Consider the following 27,121-nt stretch of genomic DNA (forward strand, 5'->3'; position numbering starts at 1 on the left):
GCCGACCCGCTGTGAGCGGCCAGCCAGGCCCCCCTGGAACAAAGCAATGAACCGAGCTGTTGTCAGAGGACTTCCTCCACCTGCCCCCGGGGCCCCTGGGGCCGAAGGGGTCCCCCCAGCCCCTGCGTACCCTCCCCAGTGGGCAAACCGTATCCAGGCACATCCTCTGCCCGGGGCCCAGCGTGCGGCCCCCAATGTGTCATAGCTGCGTGCCCCCCACCTCCATAAACCTGGCCCTGAGGGGGTGAGGTTCCTATGTCATCCTCCATGTCAAGCTTTCGAGAAAGCATCTCTGGTTTAGCGGTGCCTCATAACTGACGACCCAATACTCGCCACTTATCAGTGAAAGAGGCTCCCGAAAAATCCCACCCAGGAAGTCAGAATGAGCAGCGAGCGGGGGCCGGGCCCGGATGAGGACGATGGGCATCATTCGTGGAGCGCCGTGGCTCCGTCCCCGCGCTTCACACCTGCATGGCTCGTTCCATCCCGTCCAGCGGCCCCCCGGGGCGGCTGCCCTGCTCCCCGCCGGCAGCCGAGGGGACGGGGCTGCGAGCATTCAGAGAAGGGCCGCGATCGCACCGCTCTTCCACGCAGCCGGCACCGCAGCTCGGGTGGGTCTGGTGACAGCCTGACGGTGAGAGCATTTAGCCAGCAAACTGCAACACTCCCACGGTGACGCGGAGCTCACGGCGGGCAAGCGTCTCTCCTGAGCCGCAGAACGCTGTCCTCAGCTGTGAGCGCACGGGAGCACGGCCCGGCCCACCCCGGGGCTTCTGACGCGGGGAGCCAGGCGCTCCGCGGGCGGCTGAGGCTGCGGTGATCCCACGGGGCTGCGGGGAGGGGGGCTGACGCTCGTGCTTGTGGCTGAATTACCTGCTCCAGGGCTGAAGCTCCAGCAGGGTCCTTAGGAGCTGGTGTGCGGGGAGGGCCACGCTCGTGGTGTAGATTTCGGTGCCCATGGCGTAGGGTGATGGGACCGGGGACCATTGTGAGGGCGGAGGTCTTCCCTTCCTGGTCCGCCAGCACCAACATGGTGCCCGCTCAGGGGGTGTGGAGACAAGCGGCAAAGACGTGGACGCCGTCGGGCCGGGGAGGCGGTTCAGTGTGTGATGAGGGGCTTGGGTTCGGTAGGCACAGGGAACCCCCCGTATGGAAGGAGGGGTTTCGTCTGGGGAAGGAATTTTTGGCCTCTGTGGGTGCATCGAAGGCGTCTGAGGCCTGTTTACTCTCCAAATGATGACTTGAAGTCATGCCTCTGTTGAAACGGGGGCAGGAACGGATGGGCTCCGTCTCCCCCCGCCCCGCCCTGCCTCCCTCCTCCCCAAACAAGCAGGGAGGCGGGGAGGTGACACGGGTCCCCCAAGTTCGAGTCGGGCAGAAATTGTCCTCTCAGATGCCGGTTTGGATTTCCATTTACTGCTCCTGACCCACACAGACGACGGTCTTCTGCTCCGTGAGCCTCAGTTTGCCCATCTGTAAAATGAGGGGATCCTTGCTGCTCAGAGCACGGCCCACAGCCCAGCAGCAGGAGCTCACCTGGGAGCTGGTTAGACATGCAGAGTCAGGGCGCCTGGGGGGCTCAGTTGGTTGAGCGACTGCCTTCGCTCAGGTCATGATCCTGGGTCCCGGGATCGAGTCCCGCATCGGGCTCCCTGCTCGGCGGGGAGCCTGCTTCTGCCTCTGGCCCTCCCCTCTCTCATGTGCTCTCTCTCATTCTCTCTCTCTCAAATAAATAAAATCATGGGGCGCCTGGGTGGCTCAGTCGGTTGAGCGACTGCCTTCGGCTCAGGTCATGATCCTGGAGTCCCTGGATCGAGTCCCACATCGGGCTCCCTGCTCGGCGGGGAGTCTGCTTCTCCCTCTGACCCTCCCCCCCTCATGTACTCGCTCTCTCTCATTCTCTCTCTCTCAAATAAATAAATAAAATCTTTAAAAAAAAAAAAAGAAATGCAGAATCAGGGGCGCCTGGGTGGCTCAGTTGGTTAAGCGTCTGCCTTCGGCTCGGGTCATGATCTCAGGGTCCTGGTCTCAAGCCCCGCATCGGGCTCCTTGCTCAGCAGGGAGTCTGCTTCTCCCTCTTTCTCTGCTGTTCCCCCTGCTTTTGCTCTCTCTCTCTCTGTCAAAAATAAATAAAATCTTAAAAAAAACAAAATAAATGCAGAATCACACCCCAGACCTGCTGGGTCAGAAGCTGCATTTTAACGAGTCCCCCAGGGGATCCAGGCGCCGGAAGGGGCCTCGTACCCTATGGGCTCCTGCGTTCTGTGAGCCTGACACGAAGCGGACAGGGACTTTGTAATGTCACTGACTGCTCTTTGTGGAGTGTTCCCGCTCGTTCCAGAAAGGTCTGGGCAGGTGTGTCTGCAGAGGCGGGGGCAGCTCACGCTGGAGGGGCTGCTTCACGGGGAACCCGGGAGACGCTCTGGTGTGTAGCAGCAAAGGATCTTCTGTGCACTTCTGTCTGAGGAGGCCAGGTGGGGCTCCCTGTGTCCGCGGTCCCCAGCACAGCAACCCCAAACGTCCTGAGAAAGGGCCCAGAGCTGCCGGGGCCCCCAGAGCTGGGGGTCCTCCTGTGTGTGCCTGTAATCTGGAAGGTGCGCAGGCTGCCCTGTCTCCTGGTCCTTCCTTCTCCCCGGGGACTCTGCGGCAGGACCTGGTGACCAAAGGAGTTCCTTCTTCTGCCCACGGGACGAGGCTGGGACGAGAGGCAGACCAGGGAGTTGGCTGCCCATTGCCTGATTCGGGAGAGGAAGGCAGGGTGGGCACCACGCCTTGTCAGAGGAGATTTCTGCCTGGAGGGAACGAGAGCTCTGGGCTCTGCCTTCCTGTTTGCATGGTTTCTGGGGACCACTGGGGTGGGCCTGTGGGTTCTTGTCCAGAAAAGTTCCTAAGATGAGCCTGCGCAGGTGGTCTGGCCTGCACCAGCCCCACGGGGCCCTCCGCGAATGGTGGCAGGGGCTGGCCTTCCGGAGAGCACAACTGGGGGGCTGGCCACGGGTCAGGCATCTCGCTTGATCCCACAGTGACCTTGGAATTTAGGATGCATTCTCTCAGATTATACAGACCAAGAAAGGGAGCCCCAGGTGGTCAGATGGTTTTCCCAATGTCAGCTGTGTGGCCAGGATTGAGGACTCCGGACCACACCGTCCTGCCAGTGGCTGGGCCCAGGCTTGTCAGGATTTGCCTAGTGCAGGTCTGATGGGGCAGACAGCTGTCCCTGTGCTCTCACCCCCCGAGACGGGCTGCCGGCTCACCCTGCGGGTCCCATGTCACCCCCCGCCTCAGAGCAGAAGCGGACCCCCCCACCTCTGGACTCTCTCGGAGGGGTCCGGCTTCCACGGCCTCGCCGGCAGCAGGGTCTCTCGTGCCCTGGGGCCAGCGTGCTACTGTTCTGGGCGTTCTGAGCAAGGATCCAGGGGCTCTCTGGAGGCTCGAACAACACTCTGCTCCTCTCTCTCTGCAGGTGCCAAGCCCCAGACCCCAGGACGGACCACCTGCTGAGAGAACCAAGACCCTGGTGCTGGCGTGTGAAGGCAGCGTTTCTGGTCCCCGTGAGGCCCGGCGAACACGCGGCCCGAGCCGCCGCGGAAATGCAGAAATACTGCTGTTCTGGAACCCTGAGCTGGTTACAGCGAGTCCTGAGGAGCTGCAAACAATACGTCTGCCTTCTTCCTCCTTGCGGGCTCTGCAGAAGAGGGGTCGCCGCACCCTTCAAGGAGCGGGTCAGCTCAGGGCCATCAGGCAGCGGTCAGCCAGCCTCCGGCCCGTGGCTTCCTGCAGAAACTTCTAGCACTGTTGGCCAGTGGGTGCTCTTCCCGGGCCTTCGGCAGCTGGGAACCGGGTCAGGACCGTATCTTGCCAGCAGAATCTCAACTCCCGTTGCCAGAAAGCTTTGAGTGGCCGGCGGACAAAGCCGTGCTCCCTTGGTGAAGAACTTCCAAGTGAAATTTGAGAAACTTTGGGGATTCGCTTCAACAGAATGTTCCTCGGGGTTTCTGTACTCGGGCGCTGGAAGCCACTCCGGGGACAGAAAACACAGAAGCCTGACCCCCACCCTGGCAATGTGGGGTTCACCTCTCTAGGCAGGAGGCCTCTCTGCCTCCCGTGGCTCGGACAGAGACACGGCAGAGGTCTCTTTAACGTTGGGACAAGGAGGTTTTGAGCATTATCCCTCCAAGTGGAATTGTGTGTATATCCACCCAGAAAGTGATTGTGTGTGTGTGTGTGTGTGAGTGTGAGATCTTTGAAATGACCTGTGATATAATCAGAAGATGTCAGAGCTGCCGGGCCCCTGCATGCCCGACGTCCACTCCGCATGGGACTCTGGGGCCCATAGAAGCGGTGCTTTCCCAGGGGACCCTGGGAGCTGGGGCAGAAGAGGTGCCCACATCCAGACTGCCTCCCGTTCCCATCCGCTCCACGCTGGGAGCTGGGGACATTCCGTGAGCGAGCGGAGGTGCCAGCCTGTGGTCCGGAAGTATGGGCGCCCTTCAGAGGAGCCCCATGGTGATGGGCTTCTCTGCAGCAGACAGCAAGCTGCCCCTGGTTTTCCCGATCGGGACTTCGGAGCGGGGCCGTGCTGCTCTCCTGTCCCTGGAGTCCCTCCTTTCCCTGAGCAGGAACGCAGACTCTCCTGTTCTGGGGGCCATGGGAAAGGCGCTGTTCCCAGATGCCGCGATGCGTGCCTTCAGCGGCCGGCCGAGGCGACTAGAATGGGCCTGTTGTTCTCGCAGGCCAGGCCTGGGCCAGGCAGGGAGGACACCGCGGGCACTGAATCTGAGAGTATCGGTTTCTCCCTCCCCGCCTCCCGGCACACCTGTGCAGAAGGATGCAGGCCCAGGGCGAGGGGCTCTGCTCAGGCCTTCCTGTCTGCCCCGACTCCCCCGGGGCGCCCCCAACACTTTACCAGGAGCCCACGGGCCAGGGATGGTCAGATTTGTCCCTGAGCTAGTTCAAGGGGAGGAGCCTGGTCGGGCGAGAGAGATGTAGACCCCTTCCTTCGTGAGGGAGACTGTTTGTGCCTGGGCATAGCCACCATCACGCCAGGGATAGGACCCGGGGACCCCAGCAGGGAAACCAGAGCTGGTCACCAGCACCCCAAGCCCAGTCTGAGCCATCTGTGTGGCCACAGGGGGACAAACATGTTTCCTGGGTGCATTCTATTCTGAAAGGGGAACTTGGCATCTTCTTTTTAATGTTCCTGTCTTGAGGTTTATCTAGACAAGAGTCTAAAACAAAAAAGATAAGCAGCTTTATAAAATAGAAGTTTAATGAAAAAGAAACTTAGTTCTCTCACACATAAAAATAAATCTGTAATCTAGGGCTGTTCAGTTCTCCACAGGGGCAGGGCCTAGATGTTTCTCTAGATTTGCTTTGCCACCTTCAGCATGGGTCCCACTACGTAGCCAAAGAGAGCTGCTGGAGATCCAGCCATCATACCCACATTCCTGCCAGCAGGAAGGAGGAAGGAGGGAGGAAGGTCTTCCTCGTTTCCCTTAAGGACATTTCCTGGAATTCACACACCGTCCTGGGGATGTGTTGGCCAGAACTTAATTCCGAGGCCACAGCTTATATAAGAGAGTCTGGAAAGGTAGTCTTTATACTAGGTGCCCATACCCCCAGATAAAAGTCAGGAGTTCGTTTCCCAAGGAAGGAGGGAACAACTGGGGGACAATTCTCTATCTCCGCCTCATCTTCCTTTGGCTAGGTGATACACAGAGGGTTTGTAACACACAGATATCCTGTTATCAAGACTTATTTTAGAAGCGTAGACTGATAAAAATGGAGCAAAAATTAAAATTCAGCCCGTCCACAGCCTTGTTTTCCAAATTAAGAAACTGAGGCCCAGAGAGTCAGTCAGAAAAGCTGAGCTCACACAGCAAGTTTGTGGCATCTAATTTCCTCCAGCTCATGTTGCGTGGGAGTATTTTCGGTTTTCTCTGTTTCTTAAGAAAAAGGCTTCATTCTGGAGGGGCGGGAGCACGGGCACCAAGGATGAAATTCCATCCGCCGCCGGGTCTCTGAGCGGCAGGCCCCTGGCGGGCCGGGGACGGGGCAGGCGCGCCCCGGTCTGCCCGGCCCTGAGTCGTGGCGGCGGAGGACTCTGCCCCGGCTGGCTGACCTGTGCCCACTGGCACTGCCCCTTTGTGCGCCGGTGGCCCTGCCTGTGTCCGCCCCGTCCGTGGACTCACTCAGGGTCTCACTCAGCGTGCTTCAGTTTCAGGGATCACTCCGCCAGGATGGGAGCTGCCAGCAGGCAGGACTTCTCCTTCAAGGCGATGCTGACACTCAGCTGCCTCAGCCTGGCCTGCTTCGCTGGGGCCGCGTCCACAGGTGAGCCACCAAAGCGCCGTGGCACTTCCGTGCCTCAGTGGGAGGGCGAGGCTGCTGGGGGCAGGAGAAGGAGCCACAGGGCAGGGGCAGGGCGGCAGGGCTCTGGCCGGTCCCTGCTACCCTCCCATCCCAGGCGAGTCTTGTCCCGGGCCTCCGTCGTAAGCCACGAAACGATGGGGCTGGACTAGAGGCGGGGGTTCCACACTCAGCATCCACGGGAGCCAGGCAGACCAGTGGGGCTGGCCAGGCGGGGACCGTGGTCACCTGGGGAGCTCAGGCTCCTCCAGAGGGACACCCACTTCTCAGTTCTGGCCAACTGCTGTCATGTGTGGAAGTGGGGCCCCGTTGTGGGATCTCATGAATTATTAAGAGAAGGCAGAAATCTAGATTTTTATGTAAAATTCCCTTCTTGTTAAATGTTGACAACATATTCAAATGTTATAGACTGCTTTGGTTGCGGGGGGAGTCCAGAGAAAAATCACATGTCTGGGAGCCAGCCTGCCACCTCCACCTGAGCCCACCGTTCCCTCTTCACTTTGCTGTCATAAAATCTGGGAACCGTTAAGCGCCTTGTCGGCTGTGATGCTCTACGCACGGTCTGTTTTTCTGATCTCAGTGTCAACTTTTTCCTGGGACGATTTTGAATGAACAAGCAGAAGCTCAGGGCAGGTTTGTGGGGACAACAGGAGGCAGCCACCAGGGAGACAGACTTGGGGGGCAGGTGAGAGATGGGGCACCATGTGTCCGTTTTGGGCAGAGGGTTAGCAATGACACGATCACCATCGCGGCTCATGCTCTTATCATTAATCGAGCTGGCTGCTTTTCTGCAGTAAGAATAAAGGAACTTTACTCTGTTTTGTTCTTCTTGACCCGCGGAGGGCAGGAAGTAATCTCTAATCATCACGAGTAGAATTCCTTCAGCGTGATTCCCGTGGAATCTTGCAGGCCCGGAGGGGACGGGGCAGGTGGGCAGTGTTTTAACTCTCAGTGAGATCGTGGGCAGCATGGCCTGAATTCATTCATTCATTCTTCCGTCATGGATTCACCTAGTGAATGCCAAGGGGCATCGGCGCTAGGCCAGGAGCGGGGCTCAGGTGTCTGTTTCTGGATGACCCCCCTCAGGGCCTTGGGGAGGTCTCATCAGGTACTTTCCTGCCACCTCCTGGGTGTCTCTCTTCTGTCTGGGTGGAGACCACTGGATAGGAGGCCGTGTCTCTGGTTTCCCGGTCCCTGCTCCTCTCTGCAGTCTCTCCCTCCGTGACCCGAGTGCGCCAGGCTTGCATTCACTCTCCACCCTGCTCCCTGCTTCTGCAGCCCCTCCTGGGGAAGCTGGCTGCCCTGGAGATATTCCAGCCAAGGCTCTGACCATTGCCAACCCCTGGCGGGTTCCCACAAATGAAAACCCGCTGAAACTGACCTTCGCCGCGTGTGAATATCCAGCTCTAATGAAAGAACCCGGCTTGTGCCCGCTCAGCCTCTGCCGTGGGGTCGGAGCTGCTGGCACTCTGGGACACGGTCTCCTGATGACAGGAGAGCCTGTGGGGTCAGCCTGACCACTTCCAAACCCAGATGTGATGTCGGACTCAGTGCATGTGCCTGGAGAGTAGAGGGACGGTCGAGCTGGTCCTGGGAGACGCGGGTGGCAAGACCCTAGGGCTTTGTCCCGGGAAGTTGGGACGCTTGTGGCTCCATGTCTGGGCCACTCGGCTCGCCAGTGGGCCTCATGTGTCCCCTGCAGCATCCCCTCCTCGGAAACGGACACTCGGGTCCAGAACTAGGTGGATGGCAGCCTCCTTGGCTGGAAGCCACCAAGCCCTTGACCCACCTGAAGACAAACCCGGGGACGGGCAGGACCGTCAGACGCCTCTCGGTGTGGTGGAGGCTCCAGCCCCAGCCCCCGTGACCCGGGGTTTCCGGGCGCTGAAGCAGAGGCCCACCCCCAGCCCAGCCTGCGGGCGCCGGGAGGTCCACTGATGAGCGAGGGCCGTATTTCTCAGTGTGTTGCAGTGACTCGAGCCCCTTGGGGCTCCCAGTAGCTGGAAGAGCTGCTTTCCAAAGAACGTGAAATTCTGTCCTCCTTGAAAGAGATCCGGAGCCTGAGTGGGTGCTGACAGGGAACGAGCTGGTGGGCATAAGGCGGGTGCTGTGGGGCTGGGGAGGGCCGGGGGGACCACACCTCAGCCAGCCTGCGCCGAGGGCCCACCCCATGCCCGGCAGAGGGGAGAAGCCAGTCGCTGCCTTCAGAGGGACAAAGAAGACGAGGTGATACGGGTTTGGGGTCCGTATCTGGGGCCGTTGAGTGAAGATAAAGGGCGCCTCCCTTCCAGTTCTCTTGAGATAAGTAAATACAGGGCAGATACTCCCATCCCAGAGTCAATGGAACGAAAGTAAAGCGACATTTTGAACTGACGTGCCGGTAATCGCATGGAGTCCCTCCCGGGGTCACGGCCCCCCCGTTGTGGACGTTGTTCTCTGCACCCACGTGGCTCAAGAGACACAAGGCGTTGGGCGCCCTTCCTTGGAGCCTGAGCTGGAGGTTGCGTCCATCCTTCCAACCTACGCTGGGGTCTTCACCTTCACCTGCAACCTTGCCACTGTGGCGGGTCTGCCTGCCCCCCCTCCACCCCCACTCCAGGGGCCTTTAAATCTAGCGGTTCCCGTGCTTTACAGCTTTCGAGGGACAGAGGGGAGGAAGGCATCCGGGCTTGTTCTCTGAGGCAAGCCCTTCTCGTTTTGTCTCGCCCACCTCTTCTTCCCACCACTTTTCCTCTGGATTGTTCCTTGCTGCAGGGAGAGTCTTCCCGTGTCTGAGGCAGTTCTCTTCCCTCCGGCATCCACAGTACGCTGCTGGAGTCGAGCCCAGCCAGCCAGATGGAGAGGAGGCTCCTCCTGGTGCTTCCACTGGAGCCAGGGAGAAGCGCCTCCCTTACACCCACCACGGGGGCCTTTAAGTTCAGCTGAACATTCTGACTCACGAGGCCACCACAGGCCACGAGGCATCGGGTTCCCTTTGGAGGTTTTAGGGCTGAAACACCAGCTGTGGCCGAGCCGCACTTGCAGCCCGAGTCCTGGCCGCACTCCACAGAGCTTTCCAGAAGCCACCCTGCGTGGTTCCCCAGGTGACAGCTCAGGGGAGAGGAACCAAGGCCGTGGTTGGACAGGTGTGGGAGGTGCCCTGGCCGGGGAGCCTCGCCCGGTCTCTCTCTTCCTTTTCAATCCGACAGTAACATTTGTTTTGCAAAACTTAGTAGTCTATAAACAACATATTGTTAAATATCGACAACTTTATTTCCAAATTACGTCCTTTTAAAAGAGATGATGGCAGTCTCTTTGGGCAACTCCATAGACGGGATTTGCCAGGTTCCCATGGGAAACGTGCCCGGTTACGAGGGTCACTGCCCTCAGGGGATCCTACGGCACGACCTCTCCCCCAGGGAGAGACACAAATTAGGTATAGTTCCTCCCCTTATAGATGCCATTTGCTAATAAGGGGTCACCTTCATTCGAAGCGATGTTCTTGGTAACATGGTGTATTATATAATACCCTCCTTCTCAGGTTTCCGGGGGAACAGAGCTAGAACATGAACTGAGAGTCAGATTCTCATGTGGAAGGGGAGGGGGCCGTGTTCACTCTCAGAGCACCGCTTCCCAGGGGAAAGAATGTCTTGGATGACAAGCACTCTGGGCAAATCATCCCCTAACGCTGGGTCCTGGAACGTCTTCAGGAATCATCTGGTCTACCCTCCCTTTTATAAATGGAGAAACTGACCCCAGAGGAAGGACGTGGCTGGTTCATAGACGTGTGAGGAACTGAGACAGTCGCGGGACTGGACCCCAGGGCTCCTGGCGCCTACATCAGGGGAGACCTTGTTCTCCAAGGCCTCGTGCTAGTAGGGAGAGGACAGGAGCCATGAAGGTGCAGGAGGCCCCCTGGCACCGTGGGGCAGTCCCTACATGCTGAGGTGGGGGCAGAGGCAGTGACATCTCTCTGTCCTTGGCAGTGGCAGCCCAGTGCCCTGACCAGAGCCCCGAGCTGCAGCCCTGGGACCCTGGCCACGACCCGGACCACTATGTGTACATCGGCCGGGGCAGGACCCTGCTGCTCACCTCGTCTGCCACGGTGAACTCCATCCACGTCTCAGAGGGAGGTAAGCCGGTCCCCCCGCCCAACCCCTCTCCCCTCCCTCCACCGCCTCGGAGCCCAGCAGGTGGGTGCAGGCTGCCATAGCTCCAGACGGGCAGAACGAAGGTCATGTGCTCTGGGTTCAGGTCGGAGCATCGGTCCATGGTGATGCCTTTAGCTCTGGGCACCTGGGAGCGGCTTGTCCCAGGTCCAGGCTCAGTGAAAGAAGCGTTTATAGAGGGAGAGTCTTGCTGGTGTGGGGAGCATTCCTGCGCATCACGCCTTCAGATGCTTGCTCTCTGAAGGCCGTGCAAACTGGCAGGCAGTGTTCACACGTGGCCGGGCCGGGAGGAGACGGGGGGCGGGGGTGGGAGCCACCTGGGAGCACGGCAGGCGTGGGAGAGCTGGGGAGATGGGCCTTCTTGCCCGTCTGGATGAGGTGGGGGGCTTAGCGGGTCTGCCCTTGCCCCGGCTGTGACCTCACCACGACCACGTGTGTTCCCATGTCCTCAGGAAAGCTAGTCATCAAAGACCACGAGGAGACCATTGTTCTGCGCGCCCGGCACATCCTGATTGACGACGGCGGAGAGCTGCATGCTGGGAGTGCCCTCTGCCCATACCAGGGCAATTTCAGCATCGTTCTGTATGGAAGGTGGGCGCATGTGCTCTGGGGTATGCTGGGATCTGATGGGAAGGAGGCTTTCCACGGGGGAGAGCGAGACAGGATGGCAAGGCTTTCGTGCGAGGTGGGAATTACCCTTGTAGACGGCCACTGGGCAACCATGAGCAGGACAGATGTCAGTGGTTGGGGCGAGCCGGGCAGCCTACTAGGCGGCTTGATTCTTGTGGCCCGGGTCCACGCGTGAGTTATGAGAGTCCCCACCAGAGGTTGCTCTGTCTTTCGATCCTGTCACGGCTCAGGGAGCTTCTGGGAGTGTTGATTCAGTCGGTCATGAGGGACAAAGTAAAGAAAACCTCCCTGTGATATTGGCTTCGGGCTGTGCTCTCTCTTCGAAGAGTTGAGGTTCTCAGGAGTCGTAGCCAAGAATATTCGAGGGTCTGTAGTACATGGCTCCATGGTTCCACCTCTGGTGGGACCAGAATGTAAACCTCTTAGTGCTGAGCACCAACATGTAAACTAGTGATGAGTGTTTTTTCTAGGCCTTTTGGCCCCATTTTGGTCTGGCTTAGGGCGATCTGGTGGGTGACGCTGTCTCTGCTGGGCTCGGGCAGCTGCCACGTGTGCCTGGTTCTGTGGCGGCCACCGTGGGAGCAGCATGGTCCCCTCTGGGCTCAGCATACGGTACAGAGATGGGTTGACTGACTCTGGGGAGCTGTTTTCTCTCGTAGGGCTGATGAAGGTATTCAGCCAGACCCTTACTTTGGCCTGAAGTACATCGGGGTTGGCCCAGGAGGCACGCTTGAGTTACACGGACAGAAAAAGCTCTCTTGGACATTTCTGAACAAGACCCTTCACCCAGGCGGCATGGAGGAGGGAGGCTATTTTTTTGAAAGGAGCTGGGGTCACCGTGGAGTCATTGTTCACGTCATCGACCCCAAATCAGCGACAGTCATTCATTCGGATCGGTAAGGTCTGCCTTCACTTAAACACATAGCCCTTCGCTCCAGAGACAGCCCTGGCCAGATGCGGCTCTGGGAGCTAGGATGCAGCAGGGATCCAAACAGACAGAAGGCCCCCACCGGGAGGAGTTCTGTCTCTCCCTCCCCGGGCATTTGCATCGAAACTGAATTAACAGGAATGAGCAGACAGGCACACATGTATGCACAACATCGTTTCAGATCGTGCTAATTAAGGGGAAACGACATAATGAAATGGTGGAGGGTAACTAGGGAAGCCCGTTTTGCATCAACGGGTCAGGGAAGGCCGGTGTAAAGAAGCAACATTTGAGCTGAGAACTGCAGGGCGAAGATGAGTCAGGGAGAGAGTGTTCCAGACGGCAAGCAGCAAGAGCAAAGGGCCAGTGGTGAGGGGGGCGTGATGGTCTGAAGCACAGAAGGGCCTGCAGAGGGGTGGGGACACAGAGCAATGGCAACATGGCGCAGTGATGTCCAGGTTTTTGGCAGGGGCAGGTGCACTATCATTAGACTATGGGCAAAACGTCCTGTTAACCACTTCACTGGCCATCTGTAATTTACCTTCATGACCCCCTGTGAGTAGGTTCTGTGATTATCTACGTCATACAGAGGAAAACACTGAGGTTCAGGGGAATCCATTTGCTCTGAGTCACGAGGCCAGAAAGTGGGTCGGAGCTGCAACTCACACCCAGATCTGCCCAGACAGACCCTTAACCCGTATTCCTTCTGGGCACCTGCCTTGGCCTGGGGCTGAGCGATGCTCAGCGCGTAGGTAACGTGGGAAGCCAGGATGAGCCTGATAGACACAAAGTCCGTCTGTCCGAGAGCCTTCCCTTTACACGTGGCGTGCCGGCCCTCTCACTGCCTCTGGAATCAGTACAGTTCGGTCCGACGCGGCGAGCCAGCCTCCAGCCTCACACCTGATTGAGCTGCGGGAAGAGAAGTCATCCCAACAGCTGGTGTGCAGGTTCCAAAGGCGGGACAGTTGCTCCTTCCAACTCTCCTTTGGTGAAAGCGTGTGTCTGGGGCCTCGAGAACCTGCTAGGGGAATGCGTGTGAGTAGAGTTAATAAACACTACACACGCACGCACTCAGGTGCAGGCTGCAATCTCCTGAGAAGGTTACCTGGAGGAACGAGACTGTCGGCCGGCCCTTAGAAGGTAGTAAGCATGTGATCAGGCGGGGAAAGGCAAAGAAGGATGTGTGAAGACATGTGCTGTGTGGTGTGGTCATAGCACGGAGATGGAGACACGCGGGTCTCGCGGTGGGTAGCTCCTGGGGGACGGGCGGCAGGGAGGATGAGGGGCCTTGGCCGGGACACGCCAGCTTGCACAAACACCTGCAAACCAGTCTGAGGATTCAGGAGCGCCTATCCCGCCACTCCCATCCCATCCCCACCCCCCATGCCACCACTGTTTTTCTTTCCCCAAATCTTGGCCATTCACGCTGTTTTATTCTTCTAGGTCTGTTTTAGAACGATTTTCCTTGTTAAGCCCCCAGACAAATTCTTTTGGAATTTCCATTATAATTGTACCAAATCTTTAGAGTCACATGGGGGATAGTTGGGGGTCATTACAAAATTGTGTCTTTTCTTTGTAAATGCTCGTCCCGGGTGGTGTAGATTTTTGTTTGAAATCATGCGTCGTGGGTATTCTCTATGTGTGAGAGCGGGTTACCTTTGTCGAGTTTGGGAAGGTCGGTTTTTGCTGTCATGAAAGCTCCGTTCTTTAAAAATCACAGCCCTTGGGGGCTTTGGATGGCACGATTGTTGTTGCAATGCACACATGTGCTTAGACCTCCTTTTTTGGGGGGCTGCTGTCAGGACTGTTAAAGCCCACCCCCCTGCCCTTTTTAGGTTTGACACCTATAGATCCAAGAAAGAGAGCGAACGTCTGGTCCAGTACTTGAACGCGGTGCCCGCGGGCAGGATCCTTTCTGTGGCAGTGAACGATGAGGGGTCTCGGAACCTGGACGACGCGGCCAGAAAGGCCATGACCAAACTGGGCAGCAAGCACTTCCTACACCTTGGATTCAGGTACCCCCGTCACTCCCACCCCCACCAGGCTCCAGGACCCCGGAGCCCCCCTGGGCCACGCAGGTTACCTTAGTGTCTGTTCCTTGCCCGTGGCACGTCCCGCTCAGTGCCGGCCTGGGGAGTGGCGGGCAAACGCCCGTCTGCACCGGGTGTATCTGGGAGCCCGGATTTTCTTACAAAGCGTATTCCACTCTGAAAACACAAAAGCTCTCTGTTTGCATGAACTCATTCATTCATTCAGCCGCTTACAAAATGTCAGTTGGACATCTGCTGTGTGTAAGCCATGCCTCAGATTCACAACTGGCTTCGTTTGCCCATTCTTTGGCAAAAGGGGTCATCGTGTGCCTGGGGGACGGGCAGACATTGATTTAGAGATCCTACAAGGTGTCTGCCCAGCCCAGCACCCAGGGAGTAGGGCCTTTGATGTGCCCGCTGTGTTTGGTTTGTCTCGGATTAGAGCTTCGTTCCTGACTTTGGCATGCACACACCTTGGCACCAACAGGAAAACTGTTTGCCCCCCAGTGGCCACACCTTTTTATCATGTTGAACCAGATCTCAGCTCAGGGGAGGGTCGAGATCCGCCGGCCTGTGGCTGTTGGAAGATAGTGGGGCCCCTCCCTTCAGCTCCGCAGAAGCCCAGGCAGGGTTGGGGGCCAGAAGAGCCTCCCCTGGGCAAGGGAGGAGGGCGGCCGGGGGTTGCTCCGGGTTCCAGAGTGTGTCCTCTGACAGCCCAGGGGCTGCTCATTTTGGAAGGGTCTGGACAGGGAGCTCAAGGAGTCGAAGATGACAAGGACACCGTGGTATCTCTAGGCTCCTTTGTTAGCAAAAGCTGAGGGGGCTTCTGTTTCCTGGTTTTATAAACCGAAAGGCCAGTTTATCGATTTACAATGGCAGCGAGAACCACCAGGGGCCTGGCTGCTTAGGGCCTCGGCAGAAGGAGGTAACGGCTAAGGGCTGGCGATGCGGCCCGAATTTGCACCTCCTGTAGGTGAGCCTGCAGGGAGGGGGCTCATTCTCTCTGCACAGCTCCTGCGTCTGTAAAGTACATCAGGAGCAGTGGGAGGGGATTAGATGCGATAATAAGTAGCAAAATACCTGCCCTCCTATCTGGCACAGAATCAGGAGTCAATACACGCTAGCAACTGTTTTCTCCCGAGAAGCAATGGCCACGGGGAGGATGGATGCTTGCCGCGCGCTGTCACAACCACTCCCCCGAGGGCAGGACCCGGGCAGGCAGGAATTACATTCTGAGCCCTCATTCGTACAGATACACGTTGAGGGACAAACTCAAAGCACCTAAAATCAGTAGAAGAACTGAGGTGTGTGGCGGTCCGGGGGGTGTTGGCACGAGACTCTGGGCCAGACGAGGCGTGCTGAGCTCCCGTGGGCAGGCAGGAACAGAAAGAGAAGTGAGGAGGAGGCGTGAGCAAGAGGGTGGGCGAAGGGCTCGAGGCGCAGAGCTGCAGGTGAGGATGAAGGCAAGCAGGTTCCCCACGAGAGACCGCAGGTGCCGAGGCCCGGGCTAAGCTTGAGCCTCTCCTGAAGCGGGGAGGAGTACAGGCAGCGGAAGGGGGCACGAGGGTGGGAGAGGCAGAGACGAGGCTGAGGAGGTGGGCACAGGAAGACATTTTGCTCTGTGCCCAGGAGCTTGGCTTTCATGCAAAGGGTACTGGGGAGCCATTGATGGGTCTTAAGCAAGAGAGTCACCCGATCAAATCCCTAACTTCAGTAGAGATTTGCTTTCCAAAATGAAAGGTCAAAACAAAAATAACAAAAGCTCTTGAGTACCCTAGTCGATTGCCATCTCGTGGTGAGAGCCGGAGGCGGGAGGCGGGCCTCAGGGGGAAGACAGGAACGGGGAGGGAACCCTTCGGGCCTGAGAGCCGCTTCAGTGGGGGACGTCTTCCGCCGGCTTTCCCCCCTCCGTCCCCCATTGTGAGCGAGAGGCCTCTCCTAACTTTCCAAGGCCAGGGCATCAGGGAAAGAGCCTTTCTCTCCTGGATCCTGCGGCCTGGTTTCCCCAAAGCCCCCGGGGCACTCGCTCCAGGACCTCACTGGGGCGGGCGGGGGGTTTGTAGGGCTGTGGGCTTGTTTGTGGTTCGTGCCCCGTCTCCTGCCAGAGTGGGGTTGAAGAGGCTCCCGGGGAGCAAACATCCGGTGAGCCAGGCGGGTAGGAAGCACAGCACTTGCAAAGACAGGCTCCTGTTGTCCGGGACAAGGGAAGCCCAGCCAGCGAGCTGGTCTGCCGGGAGCAGCGGGGAGGGCTGCTCGCTGGGCCGGCTCTCCCTCAGCCCTGCCTCGGGGACAGGCTCAGACGTGTGAAGAACTTCACTCCTTGTTGTTGCTTTTACCAGACACCCTTGGAGCTTCCTAACTGTGAAAGGAAATCCCTCTTCTTCGGTGGAGGACCATATTGAATATCACGGTAATGAATGGAGGGAGAGAGGCTGAATCCCCTCCGTGTCTCTCGACCAAGAGGCCCGGGTCTTTCTGAACCACCGTCTTCCCTGAGACCCCGGTGGAACCACCTCCCAACACCCATGTTCATTGGCCGTGTTCCGCGCAAGTCGCAAAAGCCTATCACTGAGATAATATTTACGTTTGCAAAGAGATCACCACTGACTTGATTCGAAACAAGGGACCTAGGACAGGCGAGAACCGGGACAGATCCAGCAGGGGGAATATTTTGAGCTAAAGAGATACTTTGGATGGGTCCTTACCACCTAGCGGAAGGCCCTGCCGGTTCTATTCCTAGACAGGAATTCGCGGGAGAAATTAGGGCTCGAAAGTATAGATTTTAGTTAAATTTTTAAAACTGAAGCGAAAGAAAGAAAAAAAAAAAGAAAGAAAAAAAAAAAACTGAAGCGAAAGAAGGGACAATAGGTAATCTACTTCCCGAGTAGAGAGATTGGCCTGAAAGGTTTTTTTTCGTTGTTGTTTTTTAAAGAAAGAGTTCAAGATCTATGTGTGGAGGGGGTTTGCTCCGTCTCAGAATTGCATTCTTCGGAATGCGTTGGGCGGGGGGGTGCGGTCGCTGACGCCCCCGCTCTCTCTGCAGGACACCGTGGCTCCGCGGCTGCCCGGGTGTTCAAAGTGTTCCAGACGGAGCATGGCGAGCATTTCAACGTCTCTTCCTCCAGCGAGTGGGTTCAAGGTGAGGAGTCCGCAACAGCCAGGAAAACCCGAACAGTGGGAGAGAAGGGCAGGACGTTCTGTCTTTGCAAAACAAGGATTTTTCTCTGGCACCAATAAGACCACTTGGTTATTGCAGAGTGAACTAAATTTGCAAGGGAAAGCTCTCTCTAATTAATCAGTCCCCGGCAGTCAATAGCCCAGAGGCTGTTGTCCTCCCCTCTCGGAATCCTCTCTGTGCCGAGGGATGGTGCTGTGGACAGGAAACAGGAGGGAGCAGGACCGGCCTTCACGTAGCCACACGGGGGGCTGGGGTGCAGACAGCGTGCCCTCCCTGCAGGCCTTGAGAAACAGGCTGACCATAGCTTTCATCATCATCCTTTCTGCAGGAATGAAGAATATATATTCTATTGTTCTCGGCAAGTGAGAAAGTCAGTAAGAGGTGCTTTTAACGAAAAGGTGGGAGACGTGGCAGAGTGCTTTGGTGCACAATTGGACGGACGGTGTTCGGTTCCTGTTGCGCCGAGCGTGCCGGGGGCCACGCTGCGGGGGCACCTGCCCTCCCGCGCCCTTCCCGCCTCACCCTGCTCTTTGCTTTCTGTCTAGATGTGGAGTGGACAGAGTGGTTCAACCATGACAAAGTGTCGCACACGAAAGGTGGCGAGAAAATTTCAGACCTCCGGGTAACTCACCCAGGAAAAATCTGCAACCGCCCCATTGATATACAGGTACCAAACTCAAAGCAGTCGAAGAGTTATAAGAACTTTATTTTGAAGTGGAGTCTGTAGATGGCAAATTTTCTTGCCGTTGGGATGGTGCGACTCTCACGGCACTCCCAGGACACGGGTAAGCCAGGAAGAGCCGTTCCTGTTTTAGGGGCTCTTCTCTGCTCCAGGCCTCCTGGGCAGTGAGTTCCCCAGCGAGGACCCAGCATTGTCTCTTGGATTCTACTCCCCACCCCCCTTGCCTCCTCCTAAAGCGGCTTCCGCAGCCGTGGCTGATGGTGCCCTGGCGTGGGGACGGGTTGTCTCCTTCAGCCTCCCTTCTCAGTCGATTTCCTTTGGGCCCTTGAGTGCGCAGGATCCAGATGGGATTTGGGGTGCCGGCTGAGCTCAGCCCACGCCCCCACAGCATGGTTCTCCACTGAGCGAAACAAACACCAGCACTGGTGGAGAATGGACCATGTTGGCTCAGGATCTTCGCTTGCAGTTGCTCCTCCAGAAGCGGACCCCGACTTCCCCCGTTGGCTCAGCCAGGATAGTGCCAAGTACAGACGCGGCACTCACATCCCGCCAGCTTCGCGGGCAGACCGTTCTCACGTGGCTAAGGCCCGTCCTCGAGAAGGATCTCCCCCGAGTGAGTCGCAGGTCGCAGGCTGTAGGCTCTCCTTGGGTCCAGCAGAATCCAAAGGCACTGACGCCCCTGAAGAGCACCCTCCCCAGGCTTAATTCTAACTTTCTCTTGCAACCCTGAGGATTCCAGCCTCAGTTCTGAAATAGCCATCATCTTATTCCTTCAGTTCACTTGGTGGTGGCAAGTCCAGCCCTTTGCCAGGGTCCCCTGCCGAGTATTTCTGGAAACCCTGCAGGAATGCTTACGTGGTCCACGGATGCCTCCCGGTGTCAGCTCTGCCAGCCGTCGGGCTCCACGCTGCGGCGTCTAGGAGGCCATGTCTCTGTGGCAGTTTCCCTCCGGCATTGCCCATTCTCCCCGTACCTCTCTCCCCGGCAGGGACACAGGCTCCTGCCTATGTCCAAGCGCAGCTAATCCCAGGCTAAAGGATTAAATAACACTGTACCGAAGGCTTGGAGGCAGCAAAGCAGGACAAGCATACAAATATATACAAAATATAAAATAGCGTAGGGCACGGCCTCTCCCCAGCCCCATTATCCAAGACCCTCCAAGGGACCCAAGCCCGCACTCTATAACCCCTAGGCGGTCACCGCATTCCAAGGCCCAGCTTGCTTCCAACAAAAGGAGTATCCTTGACAATGAATTCCTGGAGTTCCAGTTCTCAACTATTGGAGGTCTGGCAAAGAATAAAAGAGCCAACCACAGCCCCTCCCTGCCACCCCCCACCTCCACCTCCCGGAAGGCTGGGACCGGCCTTCTCACAAAAATGCACTCCTCGATAATATTTTGCTGAGCATGGTAGCCCCTTATTGATTCAAAACTCTCAGTTCCAGAATAGGATGTTGGCTTTTTCTTGGCAAAACAAAGGCCCACAGAAGCAGTTGAGGGTTAAGGTGCAATAGTTAAGGTGGCCCCTTCTCCCAGCGGCTGGCCCTGCGCTCCCATGCCCCTGGGGAGAGCGCCACCTTAAATCTAGCAGCCCACACTCCAGGACTGGCTGGAGACCTCAGTCAAGTGACTCGGGGTCCCAAGCTCCTCTTAGGCAACAACGAGGATCCTCAGGGTTTCCCTGTGGGATTATTTTGTGGATGTCATGTAACAATATATGAAGGGCCCACACATTTTTTGTTTTACAATCATTATCCTAATCATACTGTTATTTTGTAATTATTAATTATCAAAAATAGTAATAGAATTGTGTCTACTTAAGGTGGAGACCAGTTTCCCTGAACAGTGATAGAGCCCTTTCTTGTTCTTATCCCAAACTGAGGTCGTTCTTCAGCTTTAGAAAAAGGGGGCGGAGGAAAGAGCAGAGTTGAATAGATGCCCCCCCACCGAAAGTATTGTGGGACACTGTGCCTTGGAAAATGTGCAGTTCTAATCACTGATGTTTTCAGGCTCAGTTCTCAATGTCACGGGGTCTCCTGCAGAAGAACGCGCTGTCCTCCACGGAAAACAATGGGAGCTCGGAGGAGCTGAGCTTGCCATTCCAGCGACCTTGACCTTGCTTCTTAAAACCCTCTGAGCCTTAGCTTTTTCCCAAGAGCAGGCCTGCAACTCCTGCTTCTCCCAGGGCTCTGGAGGCCACCAAGATAATGGGCGTGAGCGTGACTCTTGCAGGAAGGGGCTGGATTTTCATGATGACTGAGCTCACTGCCATACAGCTCTCCTTTGAAGCCAAAGACAACAGATACCTGCTGTGTTCAAAATAATGTTTCCTGAAAAGCCCCCCACCGCGCCGCCCTCTTTTTTTAATAGGTTTGCTATACTTTGCCCCCCTATTTCCCCCGCCCTGGTCCCTGTGGTCTCTGTGCCCAAGAGGACAACAGCTACAGCCTGGATCTAAATTGCTTGTCTCTGACGACAGCCAAGGGCTTGCTGCAGACACACCCGAGCCCTGGGATGAGCCCCAGCGGGCAGCGGTCGCCACCTCCTCGGAGCCTGCTCCCTAAATTCTCTACCTGGCCTGAGGCTGCTCACCCATCGGCCCCCATCACTGAGAGCCCACTCCGTGCCAAGCCCTGGGCTGGAAGCTCGGATCAGGGAGACAGGCAGGAACCGGGTCCTTGCCCTCCCCGGAGCCCGGGATCCTGGGGGAGGAGACAGACGTTGAACAGAGGACTGTAGGCTTCATGCCTGAGGGCCGCGGGGGAGGTGCTGAGCAGCACCAGCTCTGCAGTTGGCTAAGTCTGGGATTCGAATTTTGGCTCTTCCGCTTAGGGCTTGGTTGACCCCGGGCAAGTGACTCATCCCCTGAGGGTCAGTTTCCTTATCTGTCAAGCCTGCCATCTCATTGTTGCTGTGAAGCTGGGATGAGATCATATCCACAGCACTTCGCCCTGTGACTGCTAGGACAAGGACGGTTCTCAAACTGGACCGCCCTCTAGAACCCCTCGGGCCGCTTCTAAAAGTTCTGATGCCCAAGCCACATCCAGACATGCCAAATATGAGCCCCGGAGAATGGGGCCTGGGCATGAGTATTTTTAAGGGCTCCCCACGTGGCGTGGACCCGCGCCGGGACACCAGTTGATCGAACATAGCGGGTCCTCCGTAAATACCGGCCTCCGCTCCCAGTGGCAGGGGTGGTGGTAGGAGTTGCCGCCCATCAGTGGTTCGGGTATGGGGGACCACCCAGGGACCCCGGCGAGGCATTTCTCCATCCTGTGGCTTTGCATTGTTTTCCTTAGAGGGAAACTGTTTTCCTAGAACAAAAGTGATGCTCGATCGTTTAATGATCATCTTGGGCCCGAGGAAATCGTTTTTGCAGCAGGGACAAGTTTAGACTTGTGAGTGGATGTTGATACCATTAATCATCACCTTCTTTCTTCACGCACACCAAAATGATTTTGCTCTATAATTTCCGTGTCGTTTCCAGGCCACGACAGTGGATGGAGTTAACCTCACCACCGAGGTTGTCTACAAAAAAGGCCAGGATTATAGGTTTGTGTGCTACGAGAGGGGCCGGCCTTGCCAGACCTACCGTGTGCGGTTCCTTTGTGGGAAGCCTGGTAAGCAGCTGCTTGTCGGGGACGCCAACGCAGCCATGGCTCGTTCCTTGAGCTGGCAGATATGCACTGTGAGTTTGGATGTGGCTGGGTCAGCTGCCCCCAACAGCAGTGACCCGGTGCTTCTGCCAAGCTCGCAGTGGAGAGCCCTTCTGGGACCCAGGAGCCGTGGGACGGTCCTCGGAGTTGGCAGGAGCCGGCCGAGCCCCACCCTGCCCATATGCCTTTGAGGAAGGGAAAGGTCCGGCCCAAGAAAACGAGGGTGCCGTGGCCAGAGCTGACTTTCTTGCAGGCCTCCCCTGCAGAGACGTGAGCTCGTGACTTCTGGGTGCTATTATTTTAAACCCGGGTCCCGAGGTGCTTGTTAGAAGGGATGGGAAATGGTCGGGTTCTTCGTGGAGGCACTTGGCCTTCTCCAGAAGGCGGTCATTCGTGATGAGAGCTCTTTGGGGGAAGGGCTTACAGCTACTGTAAATAATAGTTGAGAGGGACTATATTTGTTTTACATCTTGAGCAAAGTGGGTGTGGTGAGGCAGCCACATTTAACTCTAGGGAAGGAGTTGGTGGAAAATTCCCCTGCCCAGAGCTAATGAATGGCTCTTTTTTGGTGGGGTTTTGTTGACTTCAAAAACCTGCACCAAGACTGGGATGGGCTGAGCCTGGTGATTTGGGTTTGGATAGGCAAACCTGGCATTTATCTAGGGAGGGAAAGGGAAGAGGCGGGCGGTCAAAAGTTGGCCAAGGGCGCAGGGTTATATCTCAGTCCCTCCTGTCTGGGGTTGCAGTGAGGCCCAAACTCACCGTCACCATCGACACCAACGTGAACAGCACCATCCTGACCCTGGGGGACGATGCTCGGTCATGGAAGCCCGGAGACACACTGGTCGTTGCCAGCACTGATTACTCCATGTACCAGGCAGAAGAGTTCCGGGTGCTTCCCTGCAAAGCCTGTGCCCCCAACCAGGTCAGAGTGGCAGGTAAGACTTCCACTAAGCCCGCCCTAGGCTGCACGAATCTGTTGTCTGAAATCACAACAAGTCTGTATCGGTCAGCTGTTGCAATAATGCTGCGTAATGAAACAGACCTCAAACTCTCGTGGCAAGCACTTCTCCCTCGTGCACCTGCAGTGGGTCTAGGGTGCAGCTTCTCTAGACTGAGCTTGGCCCCAAGATGACTGCTGGGTTCAGGTCAGCTCCATGGGACTCTCGTTCTTCCCAGGACCTATTCTTCCTGTGGGGGAGGTAGAAAGTTCCCAGGAACAGAAACACAGAGGACTCGGGTCCTCTGGGCTCAGGACTAGTGCGCTCTCACACCCACATTCCGCTAGACAAAGCAAATAATGTGGTTAGGCTTAGCACGCATGGGGTGGGTCAGCCTACTTGTCCCATCAAGGTTGAGGGAAGGGAGTGAATATTTGTTAGGCAATAATGCAATCTACCAGGAAATTTTAAATCTCTTCTTTCTACAGCTTTGGAGTCTTCCTTTTTCTTCTCCTAAGTGTTAACTTAGTGGTACTGCAATTTATATTATGCGAGGTTCCTGGAATCTCAGATTGTTGGGATTAAAAGTATAATCCAGGTCCATGTTTATTAGTGGAGAGAGTTATATACCCATGGGGGTTCTTTGGTTATAAGCAATGGAATCCAGCTTGACTATCGTAAGCAAAAGAGGAATTTGTCGGGAGGCCACTGAGCTTCGGGAAGTGATATACCCAGGTGCACAAGGACTTCGGGGGTCTGGGTAGTGGGAGTGAGTGTGCAGTGTTCTCGGGGCACTGCTGTCCCAAAGCACCATGCGAGGTCCCTGGGACATAGTGCTCATGCCACCTTCCAGGGAGACCGCGTCCTATTGGGCTGGGGGCTCAGGTGCTCCCCCCTCCTGCAGTGCACCTTCACCAGCATCCCTCTGGGCCTACTGAATGGAGAAAGGGTCCCTCCCCTTGGGCAAACTGGGGAAGAAAATGGCCAGAAGAAAGGAGAGTCGATCCTGGGCGTCATAACTACCAGGTGCTACAGGACCACGGCACCTGGAGAAGGTCTAGGATTGAGGGAAAGTGGAGGAAGACAGATGGAGAAAACGTAGCCCATATGTTCAAATTACCTATTGCTTTAGAAATAAGACTATAGAAAGTTAAACAATCTTTTTGGCTGGTGGGAATGTGCTTGGGATGGAATCTGGGGGGACAAAGGTTTAAACGCCAGAGCCATGGTGGTACAACCCAATCCCCTTGTCCCACTCTCGGGGGCCGTGGGCCCTGGAGGCCTCCCCCGAAGTCTGCAGCCGTGGTCCCGGGGAGCGGGGCAGAGCCTTCGAGTGGAAGGCCGTGGGTGTCCCGGGGCAGACGGGGGTTTGCTGAGTGTGGCTGGACACATGTCTGTGCTTGACAAGTTAACGGATCTGCCTTTTTAAATAATCATTTGTTCAAACCCCTACAGTCTTTGAAAAAAGGTTTGGGGAATAAACACAAGTCCAATTAAATCTTCATCCAGGAGAGGGAAAAAAAAGGGAAAGATACATGTCGAAGTAATAGATTCTGGCGCGAGGAGAATAAATTCAACAAAAAGGGAGGGATTGAAGTTAGCAAAAGCTACTGAAATAGACCATAAATTTGTCTCTGAGCTTCTTGGCTGTGAGAGCAGAGAAAGAAACGTCACAGATTACTTACTATTGTCCAACAAAAAGGAGGAGACCAGAGGCCCAGAGTGACCGCTTCCCTGAGGCCCTGAGCTACAGGGGGTGGGGGGGGCTGTTCAGCTCAGGGTCTCAGCAGTGCGAACAGCCCTCCACAAGCATTTTACACAAAGATACTCAGTACGTAGCTGTGTGGTTGGACTCCTCATATTAGATCGGGGCATGCTGTTGGTCTCATTTCCTGAAGACATTTTGGGGAAGGCTCCTTCCTTCTTTCTTTCTCTTCTTTCCCTACCCTCCCTCCCTCCCTCCTTCCTTTTCTCCTTCCCTCTCTTCCAGTTCTTTCTCTCTTTGGTAGAGCACGGGATTGGAATTGCAGGAACGCAGGAATGTGGTTCCCAGCCGAGGGACCTTAGACAAATTCTTAACTTCCCTGTGCCTCAGTTTCCTCGTCTGCAACACAGACACAGCGATCGTAGATCATAACTGCTTCCCGGGGCTGTGAGGATCGGCCGATTGAATCCTTCAGTGTCTGGCAGGCAGTAAGGGCTCTGTGAACATCAGCTGCTATTATCGGCAGGATTCGTGCAATCATGTAGCACCTACGCGTGAGGACGGACAGGAAGGGTGCCTGTGTGTCCGTTCTGTAGGTAAAGACGTACTTGTAGAGGGAGAAAAGCAAGCGATGTGTATCGTTCTCAGCAGCCCCCAGCTGAGGTCCGTCGCAGGTTCTGTTCCGAGTGTCCTGGTGTCCTGGGCGTGGAGGCGGGAGGCTCTGTGAGCACAGATGCCCCCCCCGCGTCCCTCCTCCCCCAGGCTGGGCACCCCCGTCCCCTTCACGAGGACGCACAGGGAGGTGGGAGAGAGCGCATCAACACCCAGAGGGCGCCCTAGGGGGCTGACCAGGGATCGGGTGTCCTGGACAGTCGGAGGGGGACGGCACAGTGCTGGGGACAGCACGCCGCAGAAGAGGACCAGAGCAGCGGGGTGAGGGGTAGAGGGGCTGCGTGGGGCTGGGGGGCAGGGGGCGCCGTGGCGACCGGCTTCCCTCCGAGTCCGTCGGCCTGCTGCCTTTCCCCTGGTGGGGAAAGGTTCCCCGGGCCCCCCGCTTACAGGAGAGTGCCGAGTGAAGCTCGTGCCCTGAGCGTTAGGCCCATGGCCTTCGCCGCGTGACTCCTGTGTCCCCCAGGCCGGTATGTGTGCACAGCCCTCCTGGGACGTCAGGCGTCCTCCCGGACTCTGATGGGAGTGGCATTCAGACGGTGTGAGCTGATGCTCACTGCTCAGTGCCCGGGTTCTGGGGCAGCACGCGTGGCTTCTAGGAGGGTGAAAAGCTTGCCCGCTTGGAGGTGGACGCAGGAGCACCTGCAGAGGCCCCCCGGTCTGCACCCCTGTGCTGGGCACCCCGAGGCCTGGGAGGGGCCAGGTTTCACTTCAAGCAGCTCCCGAGCGCCGAGGGGCCCCGAGGGCGAGGGGCCAGGCGCTGTTAGGGCTGCTGGCCCCACCCAGCGGTCGGTGTGGCTGTGGCGGGAGGCTGGAGAGTGGCCCCGCTTGGCAGTGGCGGACCCACAGGCCCAGCTGCCTCCGAGCCTGCTGAAGGCTGGACGGACAGTGGGATGGGGTTGCTCCAGGCCCTGGTGCAGGGGGAGGAAAGGAGAAGTGAAGATGTGGGGCCCCCTTCGGGCCCCTCCACACTCCCTCGGGGCACCCCTCCCTGGCCCCCACCCCCTGCCGGTTGGGCTCAGAGTGGACCGTCCCCTGTGCCCAGAGGCTTTGAGGCTTGCCTGAAAACAGCGCCCCCTGGTGGACAGCATCAGAAAAGCCCGAGGTGGGGGGGCTGTCTGTCTGTCTGTCTTGGGGAGGCTCATGTGTCTGCTTTTCAGCCCCAAGCCTGGCTCTCCATCTCCCACTGACATGAAGCAAGGGCTCCCACCTGCCGCATCTTTTCCAAAGCTGTGCCCCCCAGCAGCGACGTCTTAGGGTTCCCCCCAAGGCTGGTTGCAGAGCGGGGCACGGCCTTCCCAGATCCTCCCTCCTCACTGCCCCCAAATTCCAGGAAACAGGCCTTCGTGCCTAGTAAGGGTTTTCTGACAGGAAACAGATGGGGATCACCAAGTCATGAAGTGTGTGAATCATCTCAGAGAATATTCCAGAGTGTTGCTCTCCGCAGGGTGGATCTCCACACCTCCTGGCCCGCAGTCGGAACCCTCCCAGACCTTCTGCATTTGCACTCCCCCACTCCCACTTTCCCTGCCCCCCAGCACACACCCCTCCATAATACCACGGTTAATCGGCTCCTTAGGATGACCGTTCTTCGTTTCCTGTGACTCCCAAGCGCTTTACAAAACCGTCTCTCTCGCTCCTCGTGGTCCCCTAACAGGTGGCAGCCGCCGCTCCTGCGGGACACACAGGAGGACACTCAGGTGCAGGGGAGTTAAATGTGCAGAGTCTGCCCTCCAGTATGGTCGTGCTGTTCAAGCCCTCCTAGCCCGCTTCCGGGGACCCGGTAGCCGGCGTACTGGACGGCACGCAGCCCAGGGGTCCTAGGCGGGCGGGCTGGTGTAGACCAAGCAAGTCTGCGGGGTCGACCGGAGCCAGGATTCAAACTCCGAGCTCTCTAGCTCCCGGCCACCTGTCCTCCTCCGTCCCGTCCCCAGGGCCTCCACTCTAGACGATTGGCCCATACCAGGAACCTGGGAGCTGTGTGGCTGAGACGGCCTCTCTGGGACCCTCCAGCCCGAGCCCGCCAACCCCCCACACCCCCGGCCAGTGGCCCTCCTGGATAATTTGGGACCATCTGGCTGGGCCACATCTGCTCTTCCCCGGTTGGCCCTCGTGCACCAGAGCTGCAAGAAGCAAGGGAGGGAGGGAGAATCTGCGGACAGGATGGGGTGCCGGAAAGCAGGGCACGCG

The 27,121-nt window shown here is 57.2% G+C and overlaps 1 protein-coding gene across 3 annotated transcripts in view; it reads left to right on the forward strand.

The window, feature by feature from the left end:
• CEMIP (cell migration inducing hyaluronidase 1) overlaps nucleotides 1–27,121 on the forward strand; it is a 135,590-nt gene that overhangs the window by 70,885 nt on the left and 37,584 nt on the right. For 2 of the 3 annotated variants that reach the window (XM_045899302.3, XM_064569788.1), the window contains exons 2-11: nucleotides 6,218–6,333; nucleotides 10,335–10,481; nucleotides 10,970–11,108; nucleotides 11,807–12,043; nucleotides 13,908–14,087; nucleotides 16,442–16,512; nucleotides 17,146–17,241; nucleotides 17,826–17,947; nucleotides 21,448–21,580; nucleotides 22,363–22,554. In XM_045899302.3, the coding sequence (XP_045755258.1) occupies nucleotides 6,240–6,333; nucleotides 10,335–10,481; nucleotides 10,970–11,108; nucleotides 11,807–12,043; nucleotides 13,908–14,087; nucleotides 16,442–16,512; nucleotides 17,146–17,241; nucleotides 17,826–17,947; nucleotides 21,448–21,580; nucleotides 22,363–22,554 (1,411 nt within the window). In that variant the 5' untranslated portion in view covers nucleotides 6,218–6,239. Of the gene's footprint in view, nucleotides 1–3,463; nucleotides 6,334–10,334; nucleotides 10,482–10,969; nucleotides 11,109–11,806; nucleotides 12,044–13,907; nucleotides 14,088–16,441; nucleotides 16,513–17,145; nucleotides 17,242–17,825; nucleotides 17,948–21,447; nucleotides 21,581–22,362; nucleotides 22,555–27,121 lie in introns of all 3 variants that reach the window. The other variant, XM_064569787.1, reaches the window with a different exon arrangement.

Source organism: Mirounga angustirostris, unplaced genomic scaffold (genome assembly GCF_029215605.1).
Source record: "Mirounga angustirostris isolate CCGP_5_RB_7025 unplaced genomic scaffold, mMirAng1.0.hap1 SCAF_9, whole genome shotgun sequence".
NCBI classification, from domain to species: Eukaryota; Metazoa; Chordata; class Mammalia; order Carnivora; family Phocidae; genus Mirounga; species Mirounga angustirostris.